Genomic DNA, 25,554 nt, shown 5'->3' on the forward strand with positions numbered 1-25,554 from the left:
ATCACTTTCTTTAGAATGTTAAGACTTTTACTTTTTATCTGAAATGGCCTATGATAAAGACAGTTACATTTCTCCTTTAATTACTATTAACTCAAGTTAGGATACAGAATTTAAGTACTTTTTCTTCAAGTCCACTGTCCCTATGGCAGACAAGTGAGTTACTAGTTGAAACATACTCCCCAATTGCCAAAAGGCTGCTAAAATGTGCCTACAAGTTTTCCACAAAAGAATAAATCTACTCCTATAAATTAACTGTGTGGGCTTTGGTCAATGATGGTACAATTTAACTGTCAAGCTTCCATAATGCAATAATTTCTTCTCAAAGAATTGAACTGAGACCAACATTTCACAAGGCCCAGTTGTCAAATAGCAAGGTGTTTAACTCCTGCTTGAAAATAATCTCCTAAGGATCCAGTTATATAAATGATTTGAGGCTGTTTGACATGGGAGGAAAAAGTGTGACTTGGTTCTGAACGCAGCAGGAGCCAGCTGCTACTTAGTATACAGGTAAAAAGTGGACAGAATTTCACAGTCTCTTGCTCTTGTGGAAGTAGCAGCTTCTCGCAGCTGCCAAGCTCCTTCATGTACTCAGAATACAGCTATTACTAAAAAGAAAGTGGATAGCAGTGATCTGCAGAAAAAAACCTAATGGTGTGACCAACTGTGTATCCTGCCATGCTAAACACTCCTTAAAGACAGTTTTTCTCTTGCAAAGCTAGAAGCAAGTTCCACTAAGAAAGCTTCTTTTTAAAAATATTTCATTATTTTTTAATTAATAAATAAGATATGTTAAAAACTTTTAGGTGCCACTGTCACTACCCAACGCTGTACATACAAAAGCAGACATATAAAAACACAGCAATTGACCTTGGTCAGGTAAAAAGAACTGAAAGTGGCTTCTCGGATCACTGAGTCCAGTTGCCGGTACTAAAGGCACCATGGTGTTTAATCCCTTTCACAAACACAGTAACCTTCAAAGCCTAAAGAGCAGTTAGGCTGGTCCCAGCATCTTCTACTAAAAGATGACTATAGAACATGAAAGCTCTAATCCTAAAAATTATTCTAATTTCCAGCCTAAATTTATATCACAGCCAGTTAATTCTTTTGCAAACATTGCTTTTAATATTGGGAAAGCCTGCCTCTCTTCTCATTTCTCACCCTGATACATACATTTTCTGTGTATGTATGTGCACAGGCAGAGAAAGAGAGATGACAATCATACTTGATTGATGTTTGATATTCCTTGGTATCCTATCAAAAGATAAGCTCACTCTATTGCCTATTTCTCCTTCTTGAAGATAAGTCACCAAGACATTGTGTCATCTGTTTCAAGACTGACAAAAAACCCAATTGTCCTTCTCAGTTACAGGGATTACGTTAGAATTGCTCAAAGAATCATAATTTTATCTTCGTGTCTTCTAGTTCTAGAAAGTGCAATGTGTATAGGGTGCATTCAAGTTACAGCAATTTTATTTCCCTCCTTTTGAACAATATAAATTTGAGAAATAAGTTATTAAATCACACTGGATCCAGCACACTGGGTTCCACGGTCTTGTAGATTTTGCTCAGAAAGACTTCCACCTTATCCTCACCCAAGTGACAGATGTCCAAGATGCAGACAACGTGTTTGCCATCTAGATCCATCGCTGCTTTTACAATTTCATCTATAAGTTAAGAAAAGGTGTTTTAATATACATACAGTAGAAAGGTATACTGAATTTACATTGTTTTCCATGCAGTAACATGCATATGTTCAACCTTCTTTCAGTGAAAAACCTCACTCTAAATATTAAATGCTGGCATACTGGGATTTTTTTTTTTTTAGAAAGAATTTTATTACTAAATTCAATCACTAGAAGTGACAGCATCAGAACTTAGATATGGAAAAGTTAAAATACGTATTACTTAACCATTAGTGATGCTCAGATTTCATAGTATTATTCAAGGAAAAGTAAAGATGTATTTAAATAAAATCAGGTCTATCTATATAACACAATGCTTATAAAGCACTTTGCAATGATACACATCAATAGCATTCACCACGTTTGTTGTGAAGTGCCAGTAACTAAAAGCATAATCTGAACAAAAATAATTCAATAGCCAGCAAATCCTTCAGTTTATAGGCACGGTAGGTTGCGTTAAAGCAGCTGTTCAAAGTGACATCAGTGAAACGGATTGACTGATTGACAGTTACTCCACTCTGTTCCAGCAGATCAAGCCAAATATTCACATGTTCAGCCACACATACTGACTTCTATGTCAGTGTAATTTTGCATCAACAAATGACTGCAAATACTGTCTAGATCACACAGGAGTTTGTGGTTTGGATATTAAAGAACTGTCTTCAGAGTATGAGAACAGCTCCAGTAAAAACTGCCTGGAAAGGTCGGCATGACATCTATTTACTAAAGGCGGCCACATGGAATTCACATGGCTTTCACTGAAGAGGTGAACAATGTCTGAGCTACAACAGAGGATTCTACAGAAGATTAAATCTTGCACTGAAAAGATAAAATAAGAAACAATAAATGAGTAACGTCAGTGAAGGCCAGTCTCACCTGAAAGTGGAAACATGTCACAAGGCCTTCCATTGCTAGTGGTCTTCTGCTGACATGCAGAGATGCAACTCATACAGGACAGTAATGTATCATTTTCAACGTCTTCTAGCTGAAGTAAGTGGGGATCTTCAGGACAAAAAAGCGGAAGAAATGCAACATCTATTGCCACATCATGGTTTATACCTGCAGAAAAAAAAAAAAAATCTTCAAGTTATCAGAAAACTTCATGTACCATTTCTTCTTTTTTTAAAAACCAAACTATTGCAAGCTGAACACTGACTTTTATTTACTTGCTCTTTGTCCATTAATTAATAACTGACATCTAAAAATACTTTTCAATACACAGATGTATATATATTTATACATAAGCACATTCCAATTGATTGGATTTCTGGCTAGCAATGCTGTTAGCTCAGAAAATATTAAAGCCCCATTGGCAGCCATTTCACACTCTTTTTAACTTTATTTCTGCTACAAGGGCAGAGAAATTAATTTTACAACCAGTGTATCTATGCAGTATGTGGTACAGTACTTGTGCCAGTTTCATCTTGAATATTATATTGCAAGTCCCAGGATTCTAATGACTGTAAATATTCAAACACCTTCTCTGCAAATCAACCTTAGCAAATAATGGAAACTTTTAAATTATGGGAACTTAACATGAGCATCGTTAAGCTAGGCCATTTCCTTCTCCTTTTACTGGGAAAACAAAATCAAACAGATCAGTACCCCACAGTAATTTTACCAAACAGACACGTATCAACTTGCATATTTATATTTTAACAAATAAAGATCGATCAGCTGAGGCTTTGTGCTAACCAGAAGCAGCAGAGAGCAGCTGATGAGTAGGGCTAAATACAGCATGCAAGAAAGGCACTTCAGGAGCAACAGTACTCAAAAAACACCCCAATGAGAATAAAGCTCAAAAGAAGCATTTATACTTGTTCTTCTCACTTTAAGAACACTAACTTGTTTCTGATGAATACCTCTCCAGCACAAAAAGTCAGGTGACAATCAAGTGCAACTGAATAATTTACCTGATGATGTCAGACTGGTTGAGCTAGTGAACAGGACCTACCTCTAATTGTAATAATCAATAGCTTAAGGACTACACACATTCTTCAAATGATACACATAAACCTATACACAAAATTGCAATCTTATGAAAAGTGATACTAGAAACAAGATATTCAGTCATTTCATTTAAAGGCATTTTTGATGAATTACAGCTCTCTGGTAAAAAATGATCCTATATCATGACTTAACAAAAAACTAAAATATCCATGTTTTTTTTAAACTTAAGAAATACTCAGAATCAATTGATTAATTTAGAGAAATCCATTCAGTTTCTGACAAACCTTCAAGTCATTCTCACATTAAGGCAGCAAAGAGCTTCTCTTGCTTAACCTTTTTTAGAAGACAAGCTACCAAATACTTACCCAGAACTGTCACCTCATAATACCCACGGCCACTAGCACTTTTAAACTCATCGATATTTTTATCTGTTCTGGTTTCTTTTGGCTGGTGCACTGCTGCATGGAGGTTGTACTGTTGCATAAGTAAGTCTTTGTGCACATAATCAAATTTACGTGGTATACTCTCTGGGAAAATTCTGCCGTGATGTAAATATTTCATTAACTTGTCTTTCACTTGTGCCCACAGGTCACTCTGCCATGAATCACAAGTTCTTCCAGTCTCTTCAGTTTCAGGTATATCACTCATTCCTTCTCGGTCTGTTATAAACACAGAAAATATTTAGTTGCTTATATGCTCAAAGAATTGTTTCACTATCTGCTAGATGAGAAATATTTTCATTAGAACACTTCAGTTATGAAGACATGGCAGAATGCTTAAATGTGCAACACAATGAATGAAACTAGGGTTGGAACGTCGGTAAACTGGTAACCTTAAAGGCTAGACTTGCATTGAAAATACTTATTTCACCACATGAAAAGCACCATCGTGGCTTGTTTCAGAGAGCACGTAACTTGTTTAATGAACAGCCAGAAATCATTAAAATAAGTTTTAAATAGGTACAAGTGAAGGTAAACTTTTCCATCCCTTGCACAATAACTACACGTTTACACTGAGGACTAGGCTACATTTAAAATTTCTTATTATACAGTCAATGATAGCTCCATTCTTCTTTCCTATGGAAAAATGGTAAAAGCTTATATAACCATCACTTCCAATTTTGAAGGCAAGTGTTAAACCCCACCTTTGGATCTTATCAGAAAGCGCATTTCAAAATATTCCCAGTATAGCCTTGTATCTCCTCCATATCCCATGAAACAATTTCTCATCAAGCACCCTTCTGAACTGGGTATATTATCCACCCTAGCATTTCTCCATGAATATATGCTTTTTTACATTACAGCTTTTTAGTGTCATAATTGCTATGATGGAGTATCAGGACGTTCAAAAATGAAGAAACCAGAATGTACACAGACACACTTGATATAACATATGCAAGAACATTCAACAAGGGAAATTGAATTGGATTAGACAGCACAGGAGAGTGAATTTAAAGAAAATTGACACTAATACTGAAATTGAAAGTGTGCTGTGGACTGCATAAAGCAGTCTGCGGTATTTTTCTCACAGACCTGGAATTCATCATCTAAGGTATAGGGGCACATGAAAGCTGTTACAGAAAGAAACATTTTTTCTTATAATTTTACTTTAAGTAAACTTTTACTTTTCATTACAGTATTCTCTACAAGCATGAAGACTTAATACTATACATCAGGCAAATAAAGTATAAAAAAGTTTTAAATGTAAGTAGTGGGATTAAAAAAAAAACGCTTTCTCTTTCTAAAACTCCAATCATGACTTTACTTTTCTCCCTCAATATATCACTGGTGCTATAATTTGTGTGTCCTACTTGTATGTTCACCATTAACTTAGCATAAACAGATGTGTAATTAGGACAGCACAGTAGAAACAGCCACCACTGGTTATTTAAACAATAAGATGCTGAAATCTTTAACAATCTAACGGCACTTTAGGAGAAAAAGAAAGCAAATGTTTGAATTCCTCTAGCTACAGAGAGCCTCTTGGCAGCAAGGACTACTTTCTTCTTCAAATCAATCAAAAATATAAAAATAGCTATAGTGAACATTTAAACATGATTTCCCACAAAAAGCAATTGAGATGAACCCTATTTTGAGTTCAGTTAGCAGAAGGATTGTTTTTTCTTGTAAAAAATCAGAATTTGGTCATCAACCTACACTGTTAATATAGAGTTTCTTTCCTGCAAACACTGTAGTTAGTAAATTTGAGTCAGTGCATTTCTGCTTTACAGTTACATTTCATGTCATCTTACTGCACAGACTGCAATCTCTTATTCCTCCCTCTGTACCTCTTGCAAAAAATAGTATGTGGAGTAAATGAAATTCCAGCGAGTGAACCTTGTCCCAATACTGCTCCCCCCCAAGAGATTTCAAAATTTAAAAAATACACTTTAATAATTTATTTTGTTTTGGATATCTCTATTGGCTCTGTTTGTATATCTACCTGATGACTATTAGTGTTACTTTGATGCAGGCTGCTAGGATATGGAGCTGCTAAGAGACAGTGTGTCAGCACTGCTAATACATAGTTATAAAGGCAGGGGGGAAAAGAATTTCACCTTCTCATAAGTAGCTTCTAAAGGCAGCTAAGGGAAGTTTCCCTTGCTGGTATTTAAAAAAAAGCAACTCCACCTGGGACCATGGTGACAACACTATGAAGCTTAGACTAACACTTTTCCATTTTATATCGTACTTAGGACCTGCAAATCAGTAAATGGAAAAATAAGTCTATGATACGCAGGTAATTGATACACAATCTCAGAATACTGCAAACAAAGGTGTTTTCAAAATAGGAAGGAACACCGCATAGAAAGTGCTCACTTTGATACATACACCATAATTAGTAGGCAAAATATAAACACGCTGTGATTCAGATGAAATAGCATCAGCTAAACAATTAGTATTTTATGTGACTAATAATATTGCCAGTAGGATTGACATTATGTGAGAAAAATATGTGCGTATGTTTAGTAGCTACATTTACTAACACATTCATAGAATTATTGCAGACCTACATTTGATGAGAGACTGATTCATTTGTTTTGGACTACACTCAAAATATCAGCTAACTGAAGTTAAAAAGGCTTTCACATGCAGTGAGGAAATATCAGCGTAAATGACATTTTAATTTAAGAATAAAAGTATCTGAATATATCTGTATTTTAGATATAAATATCTAAATAAAATATCTAAACATGTCTCTAACGCAAGACTACAGTTAAAAATGAGGCAGGTATTTCACTACACATTTTCTTTTTTTTTTTTTTTTTTGAAAATCAACCGTTTAAATCAATCAACTCATCAAAACTGCATCCATGCATTCGTTTTATGAGATCTACAGAATATCCCAACAAATCTAGAGGAGTAACAGCATAGCACAATAAGCACTACAGCTACCAGAAATTCCTGTAAAAATAATTTCAGGTGAGACCACTCAATTTCATTTCTCATTTTAAAAGCAACAAGAAATTTCACTGAAGTCTAACAACCAATAAAGTAATTAATTATCAAACTTCCTTCCGGATGTTTTCTCACTTGAAGAACAGGTCTCTACATATTACCTGAGACTGCTCTTTCTCTGGAGTAAAACTTCACTTTAAACAGTTACCTGCACAATTTTTTTCTCCAATTTGAAAGTTTTTTCATCAGTTCAGTCTCTTAATATATTAAACATTTGGGAAAATTCACTGTAATTTCTATTGTTTTAAAGCAGCACAACGGAGCAGATCATCGTCAACAGACTACAAAGAAAACCAATTGAGGTCATTACTAAATTAAGATGAACTTCTGCCTTGCAAAAATAAAAGGATGGACAACATGATACACAATATAGCTATTCATAGAAGTAAACTGGCAGATGTTAATTTTGGGACAGATGCTAGCAGCAGATGAACTTTTAGATAAAACTACATGACTCAGAGTATATTCAGTCAGATCTGAGAAGAGGAAAACATGTCAAAATATTTGCATGAAATAAAAAACAGACCAAGCTGCACATAATGACAACTGACAAATTAGACTTCTTCCTTCATCCAAAACCAGATATCAAGAAACTAACTGCATGGAACACAAGTTTACTTTTCAGCTGCAGAGGATGAAAGAAAAAATTAATAATATAAACTTAGAAAAATCCCTAAATCAAACATCATTCTTATTACTGGCTTGATCATTCTTGTTACTGGCTTGCATGTTTCGTCCATTGCCTCCCACATCTTGTATCTGTCTTTTTAATTAGGCACTCTCATAGCTCAGGGGCTACCTTCCTGGAGAGGGACAATTTTATCACATGCAGAACACTATTGCAAGAGAACTGCCAGCAGAAAATGTGGGGTGTTATGCTACTAAGTGGTTCTGAGGTACAAAACTAACCTAAAACTTGCATAAAGCAACACTGAGAATTTATTTCCCATGCTGGGAAACAGCGCAACGCTGTCCTTCCAGACATCCTTTAGAACACATCAGGGACATGACTGAGCAGAATGATATTAACAATACGTAGCTACAGTGGTTCCCTTGAGGTTGATGCAGCCAGATGAACAGAAGAGCTGTCTTGACAAACAAGGGTTATAAGGATACCTTTGTTGCCTGTTTTGGACCTGAACAGAAGAAGCACGCTTAAACCCCCTAAGGTTAATGTAACAACTATTTGCAACGTACCTGTGCAGTACTGTGAACTGCCTGATACAGCCTGTCCATTTTTATCTTGCACTACATCTTCATGTAGAAATTCATACAAGCTATAAAAAGAAAATTATAGCATACATATATTTAAAACCTATTTAATCTCAGACACTATGCAGCAAAAATTCAAACCTTGGCAGATTTCTAGTGATAAATGAGAGGAGCTCTAATGAGTGAGCACTAGTACCTGATTTCATATCACGAGACTTGTCATATAGCAGCTTGACATAATGAGAGCTACTACGCTCAGTAAATCAGTTTTGAAGAGCTTAGGACAAGAACTGCTGTATTTGCTTTATGGAGTAGTAGATCGGAAAGTATTTTACACTCAAAAACCAGTGTTTGTTGCCCTCTACTGGGCACCCCTGGAAACAGCACGTGTGACACTAAAAGCTGAACATCACAGATGGCCAACAGGTTTATGATCTGATTCTGTGTGCTGCTGCACTTTCCTATCAACACCTTTCAGCAGTCAAAAACAAAGCACGAACGGAGCATCACTCCAGAATCCAAATGATAGAGAAATTCCCAATATGTATTTTCCTTTGGACATACTACCCTGTTATAACAATCACCTCAATCAAGCAAACTAGATTTCTGTTATACTTTCATTTTTAACCATGAAATGTTGAATTAATGGTAAACAACTGTTTTCTAACAATCTCTAATTAATTACCTAGGATATTTTGCGGGAGAAAAATGTAACAGGTACTCTGCAGCCACAACATGGTAAAATAAACTCTTAGGCCCATTTATTCCTTTCTTCTTTGCTCCATTCCCCTTGTTATAAACTCACCGTGATGTCTGAATAAATTTATGAAATAAGACTATCTTGATTACCTTGCACCACAAACAACTGAGACATAAGCAGGACTTTGTTATGGTACCATTAAAATTCCAGACTACCAAAGTAGTTACTAATAAAATATTGTAACTGCAAATACACAGGGGCAATATACAGACACTGAAAAAGGAATCAAAGATGAACATGCTGTTTAGCGGGACATTCTGTATTTCAGTCATGAGGATTTACAGGGTTTTTTGCAATTTTTCCCACTTCAAACTAGGATATATCTTGAAAATATCAGGTCAATGTTTCATAACAAAGGGAAGATATCTAAAATCTAGTGAAAAGATAGAAGGAAATACATTGTGGGTTTTGAGTATGGAAATATATTTTATGAAATGCATTGTCATCATGGTGTGGGCTAAGTACTGGAGAGACCTTCTGTGGTCTCTAGGCACAGAAGGCACCTCGCTTAAGCAGCACAAACTCTGCAATTGAGGTTTCAGCCACCTAAATTTGTAAACAAAAAAAGCTGCCACATACAGAACTTAAAAAATGGCATGACCCTACTTGCTTCTCACCACCCACCCAAGCTTCTGAGCAGAGTTGTGTTGAAAATGCTGGTAAACAAAAATTTGTATGTGTTTCTACAAGACTTTGCAGTCCAAAGTATTTTTCAAATTTTGAGGTCCAGGGCAACCTCAGAAAGATACACACAAGATGTCAGATCTAAGTCTATGCAGTGGTATTTGTAAGTCTTCTGATTAAGGGCAGCAGGAAAGTTTGTCTCTTTCTAAAATGATAATTCAGTAATTACATTGTGCTTCCTATGGTATTATTTCTAGATAAAAGAACATTTCCATGAAAATAGTATCTTATGAAGAATTAATTCCTTTTACAAGAACCATAATGGAAAATAATTACTGTGTATGCATAGCAACAAATTAAACATTTACATACTAGCTATATTAATACTTTTTCAAGCCATTAGAAGACATTTTCAAAAGTATTAACAAAAGTAGTCTAATTAAAAATTAATACACACAAAACTAATTCCTACTTTCAAGACTCGGACCTCTCAACAAGAGACATGAAAATCTAGCAATGTAAGGAAAGCCTTGCTTGGAAATCAACATTTCAAGCTGATACACACCAACTTCCCTCTTCATTAAAGCAGAGGATTAAACCAAGTCATACTGCTAACAAATTGATATTACGGAAATGGTTCCTTTTTCTTTTAAAATTGTCTAGTTTTGGAAATTAATAGGCCCTGATTTAGAGCTAGTGGAGCCTCTGAAAAATATGAAAATAACTTGTCACAATTTTTCCCCACTTCTTTCACAGATCTGTAGCTGGGATGATTTCTCCTACCTGCCCAACACGTTATTCCTATAGGATTGCTTTGTGTTGGATGTGCATACCATGTAACTTGAGCCTGGTTTGTAAGGGAAACATACTTGTGGATACACACAGTTTATATGCCTCTTTGCCAGCCAGTATGTCTGCAAGGCACCCGATGTAACCCAAATCCCTCCATTTACTGCAATGTGCTGTGGCTGTTGCACACTGAAACACCCACATTCCTGTTTTGCTCATGCCAGCTTTATGAGAACTTGAACCATGACAAATTTGTTTCTGCAGGCTCTCCTTTTCACAGATGCCCACTTGCAAAAAAGTGTTCATTCAGTACTTCCAGATACACTGGTATTTCACCTTTTTAGTAATTTTACTTTAAAGTACTGTCAGTGAATATAACGTTAATCCAAATAGGTGGCAGATTAATACTTTTTAGAGAATATTAGGAAAACAAGCGAGTCTTGTGCTTCACAACTATTTCCTAAGCACTGGGACTAAATGTGATAAAAAACATCAAGAAAGTAGTTACAACTTGTAGGCATGCCCATATGATGCAAGGAATTAAAGTGCCTCAAAACAACAAAGCAAAGCACCCCACTCACTGATATAACTGGTAAAAGTCTTATTTTATAGACTGGTTTGAAATCAACTTAACTGTCATGACACCATTATGGTCTAAGCATCTAACACAGCAAATGACAGAGAAATCAAACAGCCTTCTGGAATAATTTGACAAGTCTACACAAATTGACGGTTGGTATCTACCAATTTCTCCCTGAAAAATTCTGATTTATGTGAAAAAGGGGTCTGAAAGAAATGTCAAATTCTGGGAAACTTTTAGTCATGCAAACCTCAAGCTGAATTTCCCCACATTCCCCATCCCTTAGATCTCATCAGAGGGGAGAGAAAAAGGAGAAAAGGGTCCATGTTACATCAACATTTAGAAGTGAAACTGCAAGGACAGAAGCATACAAACAAGGTATTTTCAAGCAGTGTAGAGCATGAGCATGTAGTGCACCAGCAACTCCATGGTAACTCCAGGGATAAACTTCAAAAGATTAAGATGCTAAGAAAACCACTGTGGCATTTTTTCACTTCCAAAACAAGCCTTTCTGAAATTTCTGATCTTTCCCCATTCACAATAAACTACCGATTAAACTACTTTGGGGTATAGTAAATGCTTAAAAACACATTTAAGTTGAATGTCTCTACTAGCAAGGATATAAATATCACCAATAATATTGAATTAACCAGTTTCCTCTTACCTTCTTCTTTCTGAAACCTTTAATAATCAGATAAATAAGTTACCTCAGAAATGTAGGAACTGAGGCTGTCAATAAAGAGCCTTAAAATAAGCTTTTACTGTTTAAAAACAAAAAAACTTTAAAAATGCAACATGCTGAAAAACTCCACAAAATACTTGATGCAAAATAATCTCAGTGAGAATATGTACTTCAAAATATATGTCTACTGTTGTTGTTTCATTAACATATTAAAATATTTCAGTGAGAGATGACATTCTGCTACTTCTAAGCAACAGAATAGAAAACAACACAATTTTAAGGTATTTCAGGCTAACTTTCTATTTTTCTTCTGTACTTTGGAGAATTCAGCACAACTTCATAGTTAATTATGGAAACACACAAATTACCTTTTAATTATATAGAGTGAAACAGCTTTCTATAATCCAACACAGACTTTCTCCTTCTTTAGCTGGGGTTTTAGCACTAATGGCATAGAGTGGACACATATGTAGCGAGGAGAGTAGCAGATTGAGAAAAGCAGAGAACATCGTGAACATGCCTTAACTTTTTGCTTCACTTTCAAGAAATGGGGAGAAAACATTCTTCCCACCCTCCACCCCCAAGAAAAAACGTAACATTTCTGAGCAAGTGAAAGAAAACAGGATTCCTCACATTCCAAAAAACCTCCTGATTTTCCTGTGGATTTGTGCCACAAGTCCCAGCAAACTCCTGCACCAACTGCAGAGGAGTGGCCACAAAGCCAGGTGTCACACTTTTAATGAATGGGCTGCAGAGCCAGGCAACCACTTCCCCTAGAAAATGCAGTATCTACCAACAGACCTGTGGGCTCAAGAGAGCCTTGTTGATCCCACAGAAAAAAGCTTTTGCAAATTAGCTTCCAAGAAACATTTTTCAAGAAAATAGGTGTGCTTGTAGGGCAGTAATACTGGCAGAATGGTCAACAACTTATCATCAACTCCACCATTACTATTGTTGCTGTATCCCTAGCACCATGATTCTTTGTTTTAGGGGGAAGGGAAGAGGTGCTAAAAGTAAACTCAGAAGGCCATTGGGGGGCATACGTGCTCATGACATAGGCTCAAACCACTGCTGCCAAAAAAACCCAAACATCAAAAGTTACTGACACCAAAATGTTCAAACATACAAGTTACCCGAGCTGTATTTGGAACAAATTATAAGAATTTATGGCCCTTAAACAAAATGCATGAAGGAAAGTAGCTTTCTACCCCAGACTAGCAAATAACAACACTCATTCAGTTTTCTTAATAATTTCCCAGTTGCAGTTATTTTGTTAGGTTCCAGACTTTTCAGGGCTCTGGACTCGAAATTTCTACCCAGATTAAAAAAAAAAATCCTTCTCTGGATCCAAAATGAGTTCAATAAAGACTGAGTGTTAGGCAGTGGAAGGAGCCAAGTGGCCTCTCAGGGACAACTATACTTACACCTCTGTAGCACAACGGATGACGTATAGCTCAACCACCACTAGCAAATCCATTAATGCTACCATGTTGTTCACTGTGCTTGCTAATCAAGCTTCCCTCCCTCCTACCTTTGACTTTCCTACCTAAACTGTAATCTCTCTGAAACAAAGACTAGATACATTACTCTGCTTACCATGATGGACCTGTTACTATATATTTCCTGGAGTAGCACTAGTAACAATATAAAAATGTTTAATAACACACTCAAAATTATGTTTCAGAATAAAATAATCCAATATATTTGAACTAGAATCAGTGCAGAGGAAGCAAATATAAGATACTAAACTCTACCCAAATCTGTTCTTACATTTAGCTTCCATACAGATTCTTGACCTGCAAGAGTTTCACTTCAAATATCTTTGTTTCATCACTGGATTTATTGAACATAATTAACTTCACATTACTTACCCTAATTTTCTTCTTGCAGAGCGTGTGAAATAGGGATGAGATGATACAGGAATAACAGGTGCACTTCCCCTTAAAGCAGGAAATTCACCATTATTTTACAGTATTTAGTTACATGGAAATACACAAAGCAAAGAACGTGCAAGGTTTCCTTTCAGGCAGAATGAACCTAAGACACTCAAATGTTGGAATTTTCCTTATGGAGCAGAAATCCACAAGCAAGTTTCCTGTAACACTGCCAAGACAGAACTTCTATTCACCAGCATTTTCTTAGTCTTAAATTTTCGTTCATTCCTAATTACATTTCACCTCATTTTCCCTCAAAATATTCTGAACACCTGCCCTCTTCCCACATTGTGACTTTTGAATGTGAAAAGTCAAGAAAAATATACCCTTTACAGCATGAGAAACCTGCTACAAAAAAATGTGACTGGCTAGATTTTTGCAGCATTAAATCTGTCAATATATACACCAGGCTTATAATACTGAGTACATTTGATTTTGCACAAACACTGCAATGAAGGGCAATCTTATGCAAGCAGATGTTTTACTCTTCAACCTAATACAGTTGTATCAGACAAATTATTTTGTCTTATTCTATTTTGTTATATCAGACTGATATCCTTTGTCTAGGTCTGACTAGATGCAATACAATTTCATGAAATCTCATCACAAGCAGAGCTGTAGTACTACAAGTTATTTCAAGCCTTTAGGTTAGCACACGACCGCCATCTACTTGCCTTTCTGACACAAGTTATAGCTACACACAATACATTCTATTAACCAGAAAGAAAAAAATAAGGTATGTTTGAAATTAAGGAACAGGTATACCAGATCCTGATTCAGCATTTTCAGTGAAGAAAGCTTATTTCCTCACACCACTTAACTCTTGCTTGTTCCACTGCTATGTCACTAAACTATGTATGGTTCAAGTACTAACTACTTTTAAAGTCTGTGAGATTAACCACAAAGTAGCATAAATATTAACCAAAGTGAGCACAGCAAACCAGACACCTGCTTTAATCAATCCTTCATTAGCCTGAGCAGTACAACTGACACCACCTGATGCCACGAAAAGTACCTAACTTTTTAAAGATTAAACTAGATATGTTTTTGATATATTTTCTATGGCCTGGGCTCTGAACTAATTTTTGTAAACACTTTTTAGAAGACCGACTACATATTTACGAAGAGACCTTACTGTTCTGCATCTGTAGTTAATCTGTGTGGTATCTTTCTCTTGACTGAACCCTTTTTTGACACTGGAGCTTGGCGTTGGTGTTTTTCCCCAGGAGGGCAATGCGGCTCTGCAAAAGACTTAACTTCTTTATTTTGAAGGTTGGTGCTTTTCCCCTTGTGACCAGAGTCTTCTTTAGACATAGCAGAACTTTCAAGAGACTCAGAAGTATCTTTCTGCAACAACAGTGAATTGCTTAAGAGTTTCAAAGCACTTAAAGCTATTGCTTCCAACTCAAAAACCCACAAGTTTTAAAGTAATTTTTAGAGGAACAAAGCAATTTACCCCACCTTCTTAAAGTCACATTATATCTAGCAGAAATTATCTTCTAATCATACTGATAAGATAAATTTTCTCTAGAAAGTGACAGTGGACATGCTGCAGTAGTTGCCTCTCCCACATTCTAATTTACATTAAGTTATCCAGTCAATCAAACTAGTAGCTTCTAAACAGTTAGGCAGTTTTACGGAGGACTGACGTAATACTTTCAGAAAAGCACTGAATCACTGCCTTTAAGAAAGCTCTAAATTATGACTTTCAAGAACTTCGCTCTCAAAATAGCAAATGAAGTTAATCAAGAGTCAACATAACTAGGTTCTGAACTCAAATGCAAAATTCTCCATTCTACTTTTGATCTTAGTTGCTTAAGTGCTATAGCATTAATTCTCAAGCACTGTACCTGAACTTCCACTCCTGAGGCTTTTTCGACTGCATTGCTACAGCTGATGTATCTTATGGCACTAATTATTCCCTGAACAGCAATGCGTTTGTGCTCTCTGTAGTGCAAGTCTTCAATCTCTTTCCCCATTTCACCTATGGCTTTCAAAACCAATTCAACTGCAAAAAAAGAAATTTCCATAAACAAGTTTTAAAGAAATACACGATCAAAATGTCTGAACACAAGACTCGAGAATTTCTCAAGATAATTTGTTACTAAATATTAAATTGATTTTAAATTACATTTTGGAAGAATTTTAATATAATTTTGGAAAAAAAATTAAGACAACCTTTTTAGCTCACAAGCATCTTTTAGTATGCATTAAAGCACAATTTCTGTTTCAGATGAAACACTGATGAATTCAGATGAATTCACTGTACTCTTCAGTATAACCATCTTTAATTCTGATTTAGCACAATATTCAGAGTAAAACTTCTGGGCAGATCTGTAGCTCATGTAAGCTGCTACAGTCATCCTGCAGCTAATGGTGCCATGATACTTTCTGTAAGATGACAATTTAGCCTACGATACATTTAGTCATGAAAGGGAGTTTTTCTTAAATGACATTATAAATTTGTGTAACCACTAATAGAAACTGTCTTGCTTTTTAACTGAAGCTTTAAATGCTTGGAGTAAGACTGAATTGAACAAGGGTACAAATCTTAAAGATATTTGACAGTATAATACCTTTATTGTTTTTACAATATTTCAAAAAGTTATTTGGAGGTCGTGGAAAAGGATAATAGCCACCAATGACAGTTTTCTTCATTTGATCGGCTTCACTTTGTGTTTTAGTCCACTGAATGAAGTTTTTCACTTTGGTATCCTTGGTGTATGGCTGCCCCTTGTGCCACCCTTTTAAAACAAAAATAATGCAGGTTACTGTCATCTGTTCTCATCTTGAAACTACCCTGAACACTATGTAGAAAAAACGAATTAAGGAAAACTGGACTAGACAATACAGAGGACATCTTTCCACTAGTCAACAGTGTTTTATGAAATTAGTGTCTTGAATTCCTTGACTAACACTTGCATTTGACACTGAAAGTTAGGAAATGTTAAGTAATAGAAAGAAATACAAGAACTAGAAAAAATGCTACTAGAATACTTTCTCACAGGAGCACAAAAATAATAAAATGATCATAAATTGTTTTATTAGCAGGAAGGAGCAGATAAATCATCTTCATAGGATTCAGCAAAGATTGTTACTGACAGGTAATTGGCAAGGTATGTATTCAATGTTGGCTGGTTTAAAATGATGACATGGACTAAATACCAGTTTTATCCAATAAATTGTAATGTCACCAGGTCTATGTCTAAACTGGGAACTGAAACAGATCTTATCCAACGGTTTGCAATCTCCAGCTGTCGTTCTCATTTTCGAAGCAAACAGATATAAAATGAACTAATGCTAGGGTGAGGGAAAGCTTTAAGTACTTAATTAGAAAATTAAGCACAAAATACACTGTAGGAAAGCAAAGGGAAAAAACCACCTCTCAAACTCTTCATTTAGGACAAAATTAAATCAATAAAAACCTATTAACAAAAATACTAGCTTGCTTTGCTAGTCCAGCTAAGCACAAAACACCCCACCCAGCTTGTCAGGAAAGACCATGTGTATAGAACTGACTATGTTCAGGCGCTTTTTTAGCACATATTTTTCTGTATTCCTACTTGTCAGCAGAAAGGTTCAGACTAGGTGACTGTTACGTTAGGAACACGATCCAGCTCTGCAGTCCTCAGCACAGGAAGGACATGGACCTGCTGGAGTGAGTCCAGAGGAGGCCACGAAGATGGCCAGAGAGCTGGAGCACCTCTCCTGTGAGGACAGGCTGAGAGAGTTGGGGTTGTTCAGCCTGGAGAAGAGAAGGCTCCAGGGAAACCTTATAGCAGCCTTCCAGTACACCAATTATTTTGTTATAAAATGAAAATACCCTTTCCAAAGAAATGAGAACTACATAAAACTGAAACTAGTTTCATTTACCTGTAATGAATATTTGACTTTCATTTGAAGTTGTAAGGTAAACTGTGCTGGAAGGATTCTCAGTGAGATCCCGTACCACTCTCATCTGTGTACACACCAAATATGTCACTGGAGAAAAAAAAACCAAAAAACTTCTGGTTTTTTCCTGGTATTTCATTGATTTTAGAATGTTAAGACTGACACACACTGGATTAATTTTATTAAGTGCTCTAAAGAAGACATTTTAGTTCCTGACCCTACAAATGCTTCAGCATGTATTGAGCCTGTGTTATAAATTACAATATGGAGATGTAATTAAATCTTTAATTTAATAAATATGCAAGGAAATTTCAGCATATATATTAGGACTAAAGCATAAGATACTTCATCAGGTAAGACAGCAATGAAACAAATTGTAAAATTATGGATATTAGATGGCTGTGTTTCTTAAGGATACAAAGCATAACATAAAACACAAGAAATCATGACATTGCAAAACTTCTAAACAGAGTATAAACTCACTCTTGTCAATATCTTGGTTAAACACTGGAATGTCATTCTTTCCCACTTCCCCAGAACACTCAAGATGAATGCAGCTGTAATCTTAACAGGGTTGTGCAGCTGGTGTGGCATCACATGATAAAAAAATGCATGTGACACCAACCAGTGTTAAGGGAAGGATGAGTGCTTGGAGAAGAGAAAGATGGCAAGAAGAAATATTTAAAGCACTTTCAAAATCCTTAATTAAGGATTCCCCAGTTTGAAATTTATCATTCTTAGCTCACATGCAATAACTAACACAGCAGGGTGATGACTGCTGTTTGGCCAAAATATATTTATTCAAAGAAATGAAGCTTTTCAACTTTGACCTCTCCCTTCCTCCAATCCTCTTAAATTATTCCTGTCTATAAAAACATTCTTCTTTACAGGACAAAAGGACTAATAGATTTGACCAGCTGCCTTCTTTATTTGCCTCTGATGCAAGAGATGTTGCTCCAGGTGCTTCACTTAAGCTTCTGTTTGAAATTAATGAGATCAGATGAGCCCCAGGCCCAGCTGTCCATCTTATTTGTTTAGACTAATGAGCAGATGCAATATGATAAGGGTTTCAAATACTTAAACTATTTTTTTTTATTTTAAAATTTTGATTTCTGATCAGCTATTTTCTGTTTGAGAACATAAACCGTGGCAATTTTTTATTCATGGCAATTAGACTCAGAATTTTAAATTAGCAACCAACTAGAAAAATACAGTAAATAATTATTAATAAAGTATTATAGAGAGATTAATACTTGGGTGAATATGTTCAAACACATCTGGCTGAGAAGTTGCAAATAATTCCAGTATGAATGGCTGGTCTGACGTCCCATCAATGGCATGTGCCCAACGATAGAGCCAGAAGTCTTCACTATGTTCTATGTAAACAAATATTAATAAAAATGTATAAGCATTTATTCAGAAAGTTAAAAATTGTTTGATAAATTCTGAAAGTCGTATTTATAGAAAAACCTCTCTTTCTTGTTCGTTCAACCCTTCCCACAAATGTCACAAGACCAATAACATCACAGGAATGATTGTTTGGTAAGGCATCCAGTTCCGACCTAAAACCAAAACAGAACAAAAATGTGAGTATTTGTCAATAAAAAAATATAAAGCTTTTGCAGAAACTTTTCAAAAAACATTTCCAGTTAACATTCAGTGCATTATAGTGAAATTTAAGTTCCAGCTTGACACCAACAAAATTCTATTTTACCTTGTGATAAACCGATATTTAACTTCAGGTAATCCCCATTCCGGCTTAACCATTTCTTCCGGAATAATACTTATTTTAGTAGGAGGGTCTCGAACATTAAGGCTGATTTCTGACAAAGAAAAAAAAAAAAGTCAGCAATATTTAAGCCATAAATACAAATAATAATAATTAAAAAAATTTAAAAAACCCTCAAAAACCCCAGGGCAAAGTTTCTTAATTTAAGTACTCCAACTTTGTCTTACTGCTTGTGAAATTATTAATACATTTCTCTATGTTTTCATCAAAATAAATTATGTAATTCAGATACAGCATTCAACAACACAATTTTATAATCTGAGCAATGTTAAACTTTCCAATTCCCTACATAAGCCAATTTGTCCGAGACAGACAGATATTTTAAAAACCAACAGAAACTGATACTACAATACTGTTTAGATATGAAGTACTTTTTTTTTTACACTAGCTTCATTGTCAAATGTCACTAAGATCTCCAATTGACTTGCAGACAATGAAGTAAAACAGAAGACAGAACTAGCAGAAGAGAACTTCCACAGGTGATGGCAGTTATTAATGTGACAGAAAGACACCATGGCCATGGAGGAAAACATAATGTCTTCTCATGTGCATGCTACTGCACCTGAAACATTTAATTTATTAAGCAGACTGTTTAGATGCTGAATAACAAGCATGGTGAAGCACTAGGGGAAGTGGGGTTTCTGTAACCAGGTTAAAAATGCAGGAGGAATGGCTTCAGCATCTAGAATAAACAAGGTGGGACTCTATTGTGTCTCTCACAACAAGACAAATCTTGCTGGTATGAAAAAGGCAGATTCTGCTGAAGCTTCTACAAGATGCTTGGGTTTGGGTAAAGGACTATTCAAATAATGCACTCAGAAAAGTAATTAAAAGGTATAAACAACATATACAATTGTTTATATAATTATACCAGCTCCTCACCTAGCAGTGCAACATTAGGAAGGTGTAATACTTGAAATCAGACCTTCTACTTAAGGAGTTTCTTTTGGCTGATGCTTTCTAGCAATGTATTTTGAGGACAATCATGGTTTTGCATATAGAGTTTTAGGACAGTATCTCAGAGAAAATTCCTGAAAACAGAACTTTCCCATGCATCAAAACTATTTATCAACTGTTTCATCATTTTGAGAGTGATGAAAGTCACGTACTCAGGACTATACACTGGGATGATTCAGAAGCCAAGGTCAGTCCAGGCTATCTAAAACAGCAGTTTTCGTCAGCACCACGTAAATTCAGTGATCTGTGAAATGCACACGTTGCCTAGCAGTGGAATTAATGATGTTGGTACTGACTATTTAAGCTCCAAAAGTTTTAGGTCCTGAAACAGCACCTTTGTGCATGTCACACAATGCTGCAGCTGCAAACAGAAGCAAGCAATGCATAACTCGCTTCACAGAAATGCAGGAATATGCCAGAAGCATACTGTCTTGTAAGAACTCTTAATTTGGAAAGCCCTTTCCCTTGTGGCATTGTTAACTTTCCAGATACAACCATTCGTAAAATGTAAGGGAACACTGGAAAGTTGGGATTTGATGGAACTACAAATTGGAAACAGATGATGAAAGAAGTAAATGTTACTTAAGCAATTCAGTGTAATTGATTGCTTTAACTAGGTAGCTGAAGAACTTTTGGACGACTCGTGCATGCTCAAAAAATCCTGAAATATTGCCCCCTCTTGAGCACAGAGATATGTATACTAACAGAATAATTTATTAAGGCATTAAATTTGACTTAATCTGAACAAAAAAACCAACACACCATAAGTTACATAAAACGGATTTTTTAACTACTTTGGCTATTCTGTTCTCTTCAGACTCTCTTCTTACAGGCTATATGGGCATAAGATCCATCAATGGATAGGATTATGTGCTTTGTAAATTCATATTAAGATAAAAATCTGAGCTTTGTGCTGAGAAAAGAAGATATTGCACATACGCAGAAATGAACTGAAGATTAGCAATTTCTACAGTTTATTCACAGTTTGAAAACACACCATGGCACTTGACTATATTTAGTCTTTCAATTCTTCCATTACACATCTATTACTATTTACAGCCTAATTTTCCATTTTGATCTCTTCATTAACATTTCTACCCCAATAACGCTTGCACAAATCAGCAGTGTAGTGTGAATGATGCCATTAAAATGAAGTAATGTTTGTCCATAGAAAAGTCACCTCAGATGGCACATTTTATTCTGTCCTTTTCCTATAGAAAGGTTTAGTGGCAATTATAATTGGTTTCAGGGCTGGCTTGTAATCATCATTAGCTTCCCTCACAAACTTCCATTCCTGGATAAACATTTCGCTCTCCGGCCAACTCATCACAAACACTTCAGACATTAAGATCTGGTTTTAAGGCAAAGATACCCTAGGCAGAGAATATTCTGCTTCTAGCAGTGAAAATATTGTTTATTTTTGTGCACTGTAGCAACCACGTTAAGAAACTGTCATTGTTAGTAAGTTATACATACATCACCCTTCACTAACACACATATTTGCTTGTTGCAAAGAATTTATTTGAATTTTCTGAATGTTGGCTGTCATTTTGTTTTGAGTACAAAAGCACAAAAGGGGAAAGAACTCATGTTCAGTGAAGTAGGAGAGAAAAAAAAATGTTGACCAAATCCAGTTTGAAAAGGATATTATTGTCATATGGCAGCACTTTGAATATGTGTCACAATGAACAACTGCAACTAAGAAAATACTGTCTCAGAGCCAAGGAATATTCTTCACATACGCACTCCCATGGTGCTGCTGTTTCAGCACAGACAACAGTCATCAAGGTGACCTTTTATTCAGTGGAGCTTTGCAGATACCTGGGCCTTGACTGTATACACTAAAATCTAAAGTCAGATTAGGTGACAACATGCTTCAGTGACCTGGAAGAAGGTGTGAGCAGTGCACAAACAATACCTATATTATTAATCAGGAAGCTGAATCAGATTAAAATTCACTATCAGAGGCCTGTCTTTATGACCCTGATAGTTGAAATCAGCAATAAAATTATTTTTTAAACACAGGTTTTAATTAATTATAGCAATAAACTTTGTAGACACGATCCAAATATAAACAGGGAGCAATAAGAACTTGGATGCTGACACACCTCTCAGAGCTAATAATTAAGGACATATACCTCTTCAATTAGTCTCAGCAATGGATCACTTTCTATTTTATTTCTATGAAGAGATACCTTTTTACAGCCATATTTCATTGAATCAAAACAGGTTTCTGCAATACTTAACCAATTGTAGAAAATCTCTTCATCTGTGAATCCCCTGGGGTTGGCTGCGTTTTAAATGGGTAACTGGTTTTGATAGCATACTGTTCAAGAAGAAGCACCGTGCCAACCTTTATGCTGTTATACCATTCAGGACACAATGAATTCCACAAAACCATTGACATCATGCCTGAACCATCAGCAACTTCAAAGTAAGCCTAAAGAAAAAAAAAAAAAAGAGACAAAAATACATTAATCTGTTATTTATCATCATTCTGGTATGTATTTATTTTGGATAATGCATCAGCTAGTTAACTCATGAACAACTTCTCTGATTATTACAAATGGATATAGAGTATGTTCTAAAACTTGTATTGAATACTACAGTTGAAGAAATCCCTGATTTCCACAAAAGATTTCTGCCACAACTACCCCAGCCCAAACTCTTATCTTTGCAGTGCTCAGTAATGGTAGGTGATGCCAGTTTTACTCCAGGGTTTTTGGAGGAGATTGGGGAAACACTACACACAAGAAACAATACTGAAAAGATTCTTCTTTATCAGAGAGAATACTGTATTTAGAATGACATTTCAAAATATCCATGAAGGAAAAACATATTTTGGAAGTTGAAATGCTACAGGATCATTTGCTAAACATTGTTGATCAAGACATGATACAAGTCTGATGTTCAAGAAAAAAACAGAACAAGCCACAACACAGAAAACAATCTGCATTGCAAATTACTATCTTTTAATTGAAGTTCTTCTCACAACAAAGACTTCTACTTGATTTTTTTTTAAACTGGGCAAACTTTGAATCCATAACTTAGCAGATCACCAAGCCATGAAAAAGATTTTTAAACAGTCTCATAATGGTCTTAAAAGGTACCAATCCACTGAAAAAAAAAATCTCAGCTCTATCAAAATACTTCATTTTATTCATTCATATGTCAGCCTCAAACAATCATCTGGTTTTGTTCTTACTACCATCCACTCTCTTTATTACATCACCATTCTTGAACATATCTAACACCTTACATGTTTTTCCCCCTTGCTGCTTCTAAAATCCTCTTTTTCTTATTCCACATTCAATACAGAGATGACACAAATCAAGACTTGTTAATTCATTCTAATATTCCTAATTAGTCATGAACCATGCATCCTTGAAAGTAAACTGTTATATCACAGAATCTTTTGTTTTCACATTGGTTTTTATCTAACAACAATAATTCAACACACACACTAAAGGAGGAATGCATAAAGCAAAAAGCCTGTGAAATCTGTCTGCTAATTTTTTGAGCTAAATCAGCCCTGGGCATTGATTCTACAACTAATCCCAGTAAATGTGACTGATGAACTGCCAGGGAAGTTAGGAGTATCATCTAGACTGTCTACTGAGAAGCACCTCCAATAAAAAGACCCAGATTTATCTTCATGTGCAAAGGGAATAGAAACTTGGAATAAGAGAACACCACAGCATTTCATTAAGATGTTTCATACTTCTCTCTCCCCATGGAAGAATTCAGATGAGTAATTGGAGCTCTTTGTAAAGCGTTGCCCTCCCAGACAGGGTCTGGCTGGGATGGAGTTTACTTTCTTTGTACCAGCCTGCATGGTGCCACATTTTAGATCTGTGACTAAAATAACCAACGTTTTGCTGTTGCTGAACAGTGCTTCCACAGTTTCGAGGTCTTTCTCTGCCTCTCATTCTGCCACCCCAGTGAGTAAGCTAGGGATGGGCAAGAGGCTGGGAGGGGACACAGCTGAGATAGCTGAGCTGAACTGACCTAGGGGATATTCCATGCCATCTAACATCATGCTCAGACGTAAAACAAGCTGCTAGTCTTCCCAAAGTACCCATTGTTCAGAGACTGGCTGGGCATTGGTCTGCTGGTGAGAGGTGGTGAGCAATTGCCTGTGCATCAGTTGTTTGCCTTTTCTTTCCCCTCTTCACCCTATTAAACTGTCTTTATCTCAACCCACAGGTTTTTCCTCACTTTTGCTCTTCCAGTTCTCTCCCGCAGCTCCCTGGAGGGGGAGAGGAGAGCAAATGACCAACTGGTGAGTGCTTAGTTGCAGCCTAGGACCAACCCACCACACCTCCTGTCTCCATTTCCAAGAAGCATTACACAAAAATATCACAAGTAAAACATATTAGGAAAATAATTAAGAATTTTACAGTACAACAATCTATCTGGAGATCACTAGGGGAGAGAACTATGGATACAAATATTTTTTTTTTTTTTTGGACCAAGATGGACTGACTCCAACTTCCAAAACATGGACACCAGAAACATTTAGGCTATTAAGCTACCAAAAACTCCAAATATTTTTTCTTCTTCACAAAAAGCTCAACTGAAGCGTAGTAACTGAAACACATTCAAATTTTCTACATATGATCACTAAATTCACCATTTCCTATTCTAAAGGGCTCAGCATTTTTGTAAAGGTAGCATTTTTAATATAAAGTAGCTACAACATAAAACCTTTACTTTGTGTGCCATTTGTTCAAGTGTTAACCTATGCATTTATCCCTCTTTACCTGATAAGGCATATCCAGTTTTTTCTCTGGTTTCCCATAGTACCTTAGTCTAGATTTGTGTAGGACTCTCACAAGAAGCGGATGGAAGTGAACTCTGCTTCTCCAGGTCATTTCCAGCTGACCAAGAGAAGTCACCTTGGAGACTAAAGTTAAAGAAAAAAAACAAGAAAAGAAGACCAAAAAAGAGCATTCACAGATGAACATTTACGTTTTCAGGAGTAAAGTGCACAGACTAGGATGTCACATATATTTTCATTATGTTTCTAACATTTTAAGAGGCTCATTTGCTGATACCATTCACTATAAAATCCTGTTCTGAGCTAGCTGCACACAGCATAGTTTCAGTTTCTTTTTAACTGAAAACGTTAATTTCATTTAAAATGACACAGCAGTGTTGTCAGACGACCAGAACAGCTGCTACCAAAGGCACAGGGGTTAGCCCCCAAGGCTGTCACCCTGCCGCACCCCGGCTCGGGCCGGCCC

General features: G+C 36.0%; 1 protein-coding gene across 1 annotated transcript; it reads right to left on the reverse strand.

Annotated features, from left to right (window-relative positions):
- Nucleotides 1-1,518: 1,518 nt before the first annotated feature.
- LOC104459225 (chromosome unknown open reading frame, human CXorf57) lies at nucleotides 1,519-25,214 on the reverse strand (the record flags this gene model as incomplete). The annotated part of the gene is made up of 14 exons (XM_010088174.1): nucleotides 1,519-1,664; nucleotides 2,559-2,741; nucleotides 3,998-4,291; nucleotides 8,288-8,367; nucleotides 13,609-13,677; nucleotides 14,807-15,018; nucleotides 15,522-15,679; nucleotides 16,248-16,415; nucleotides 17,545-17,652; nucleotides 18,816-18,938; nucleotides 19,033-19,124; nucleotides 19,277-19,385; nucleotides 22,556-22,748; nucleotides 25,072-25,214. Coding segments are annotated over 14 exons (2,078 nt in total), but the record flags the coding sequence as incomplete, so codon positions are not given.
- Nucleotides 25,215-25,554: the final 340 nt, after the last annotated feature.

Source organism: Pterocles gutturalis, unplaced genomic scaffold, assembly GCF_000699245.1.
Source record: "Pterocles gutturalis isolate BGI_N339 unplaced genomic scaffold, ASM69924v1 scaffold3357, whole genome shotgun sequence".
NCBI lineage: Eukaryota > Metazoa > Chordata > Aves > Pterocliformes > Pteroclidae > Pterocles > Pterocles gutturalis.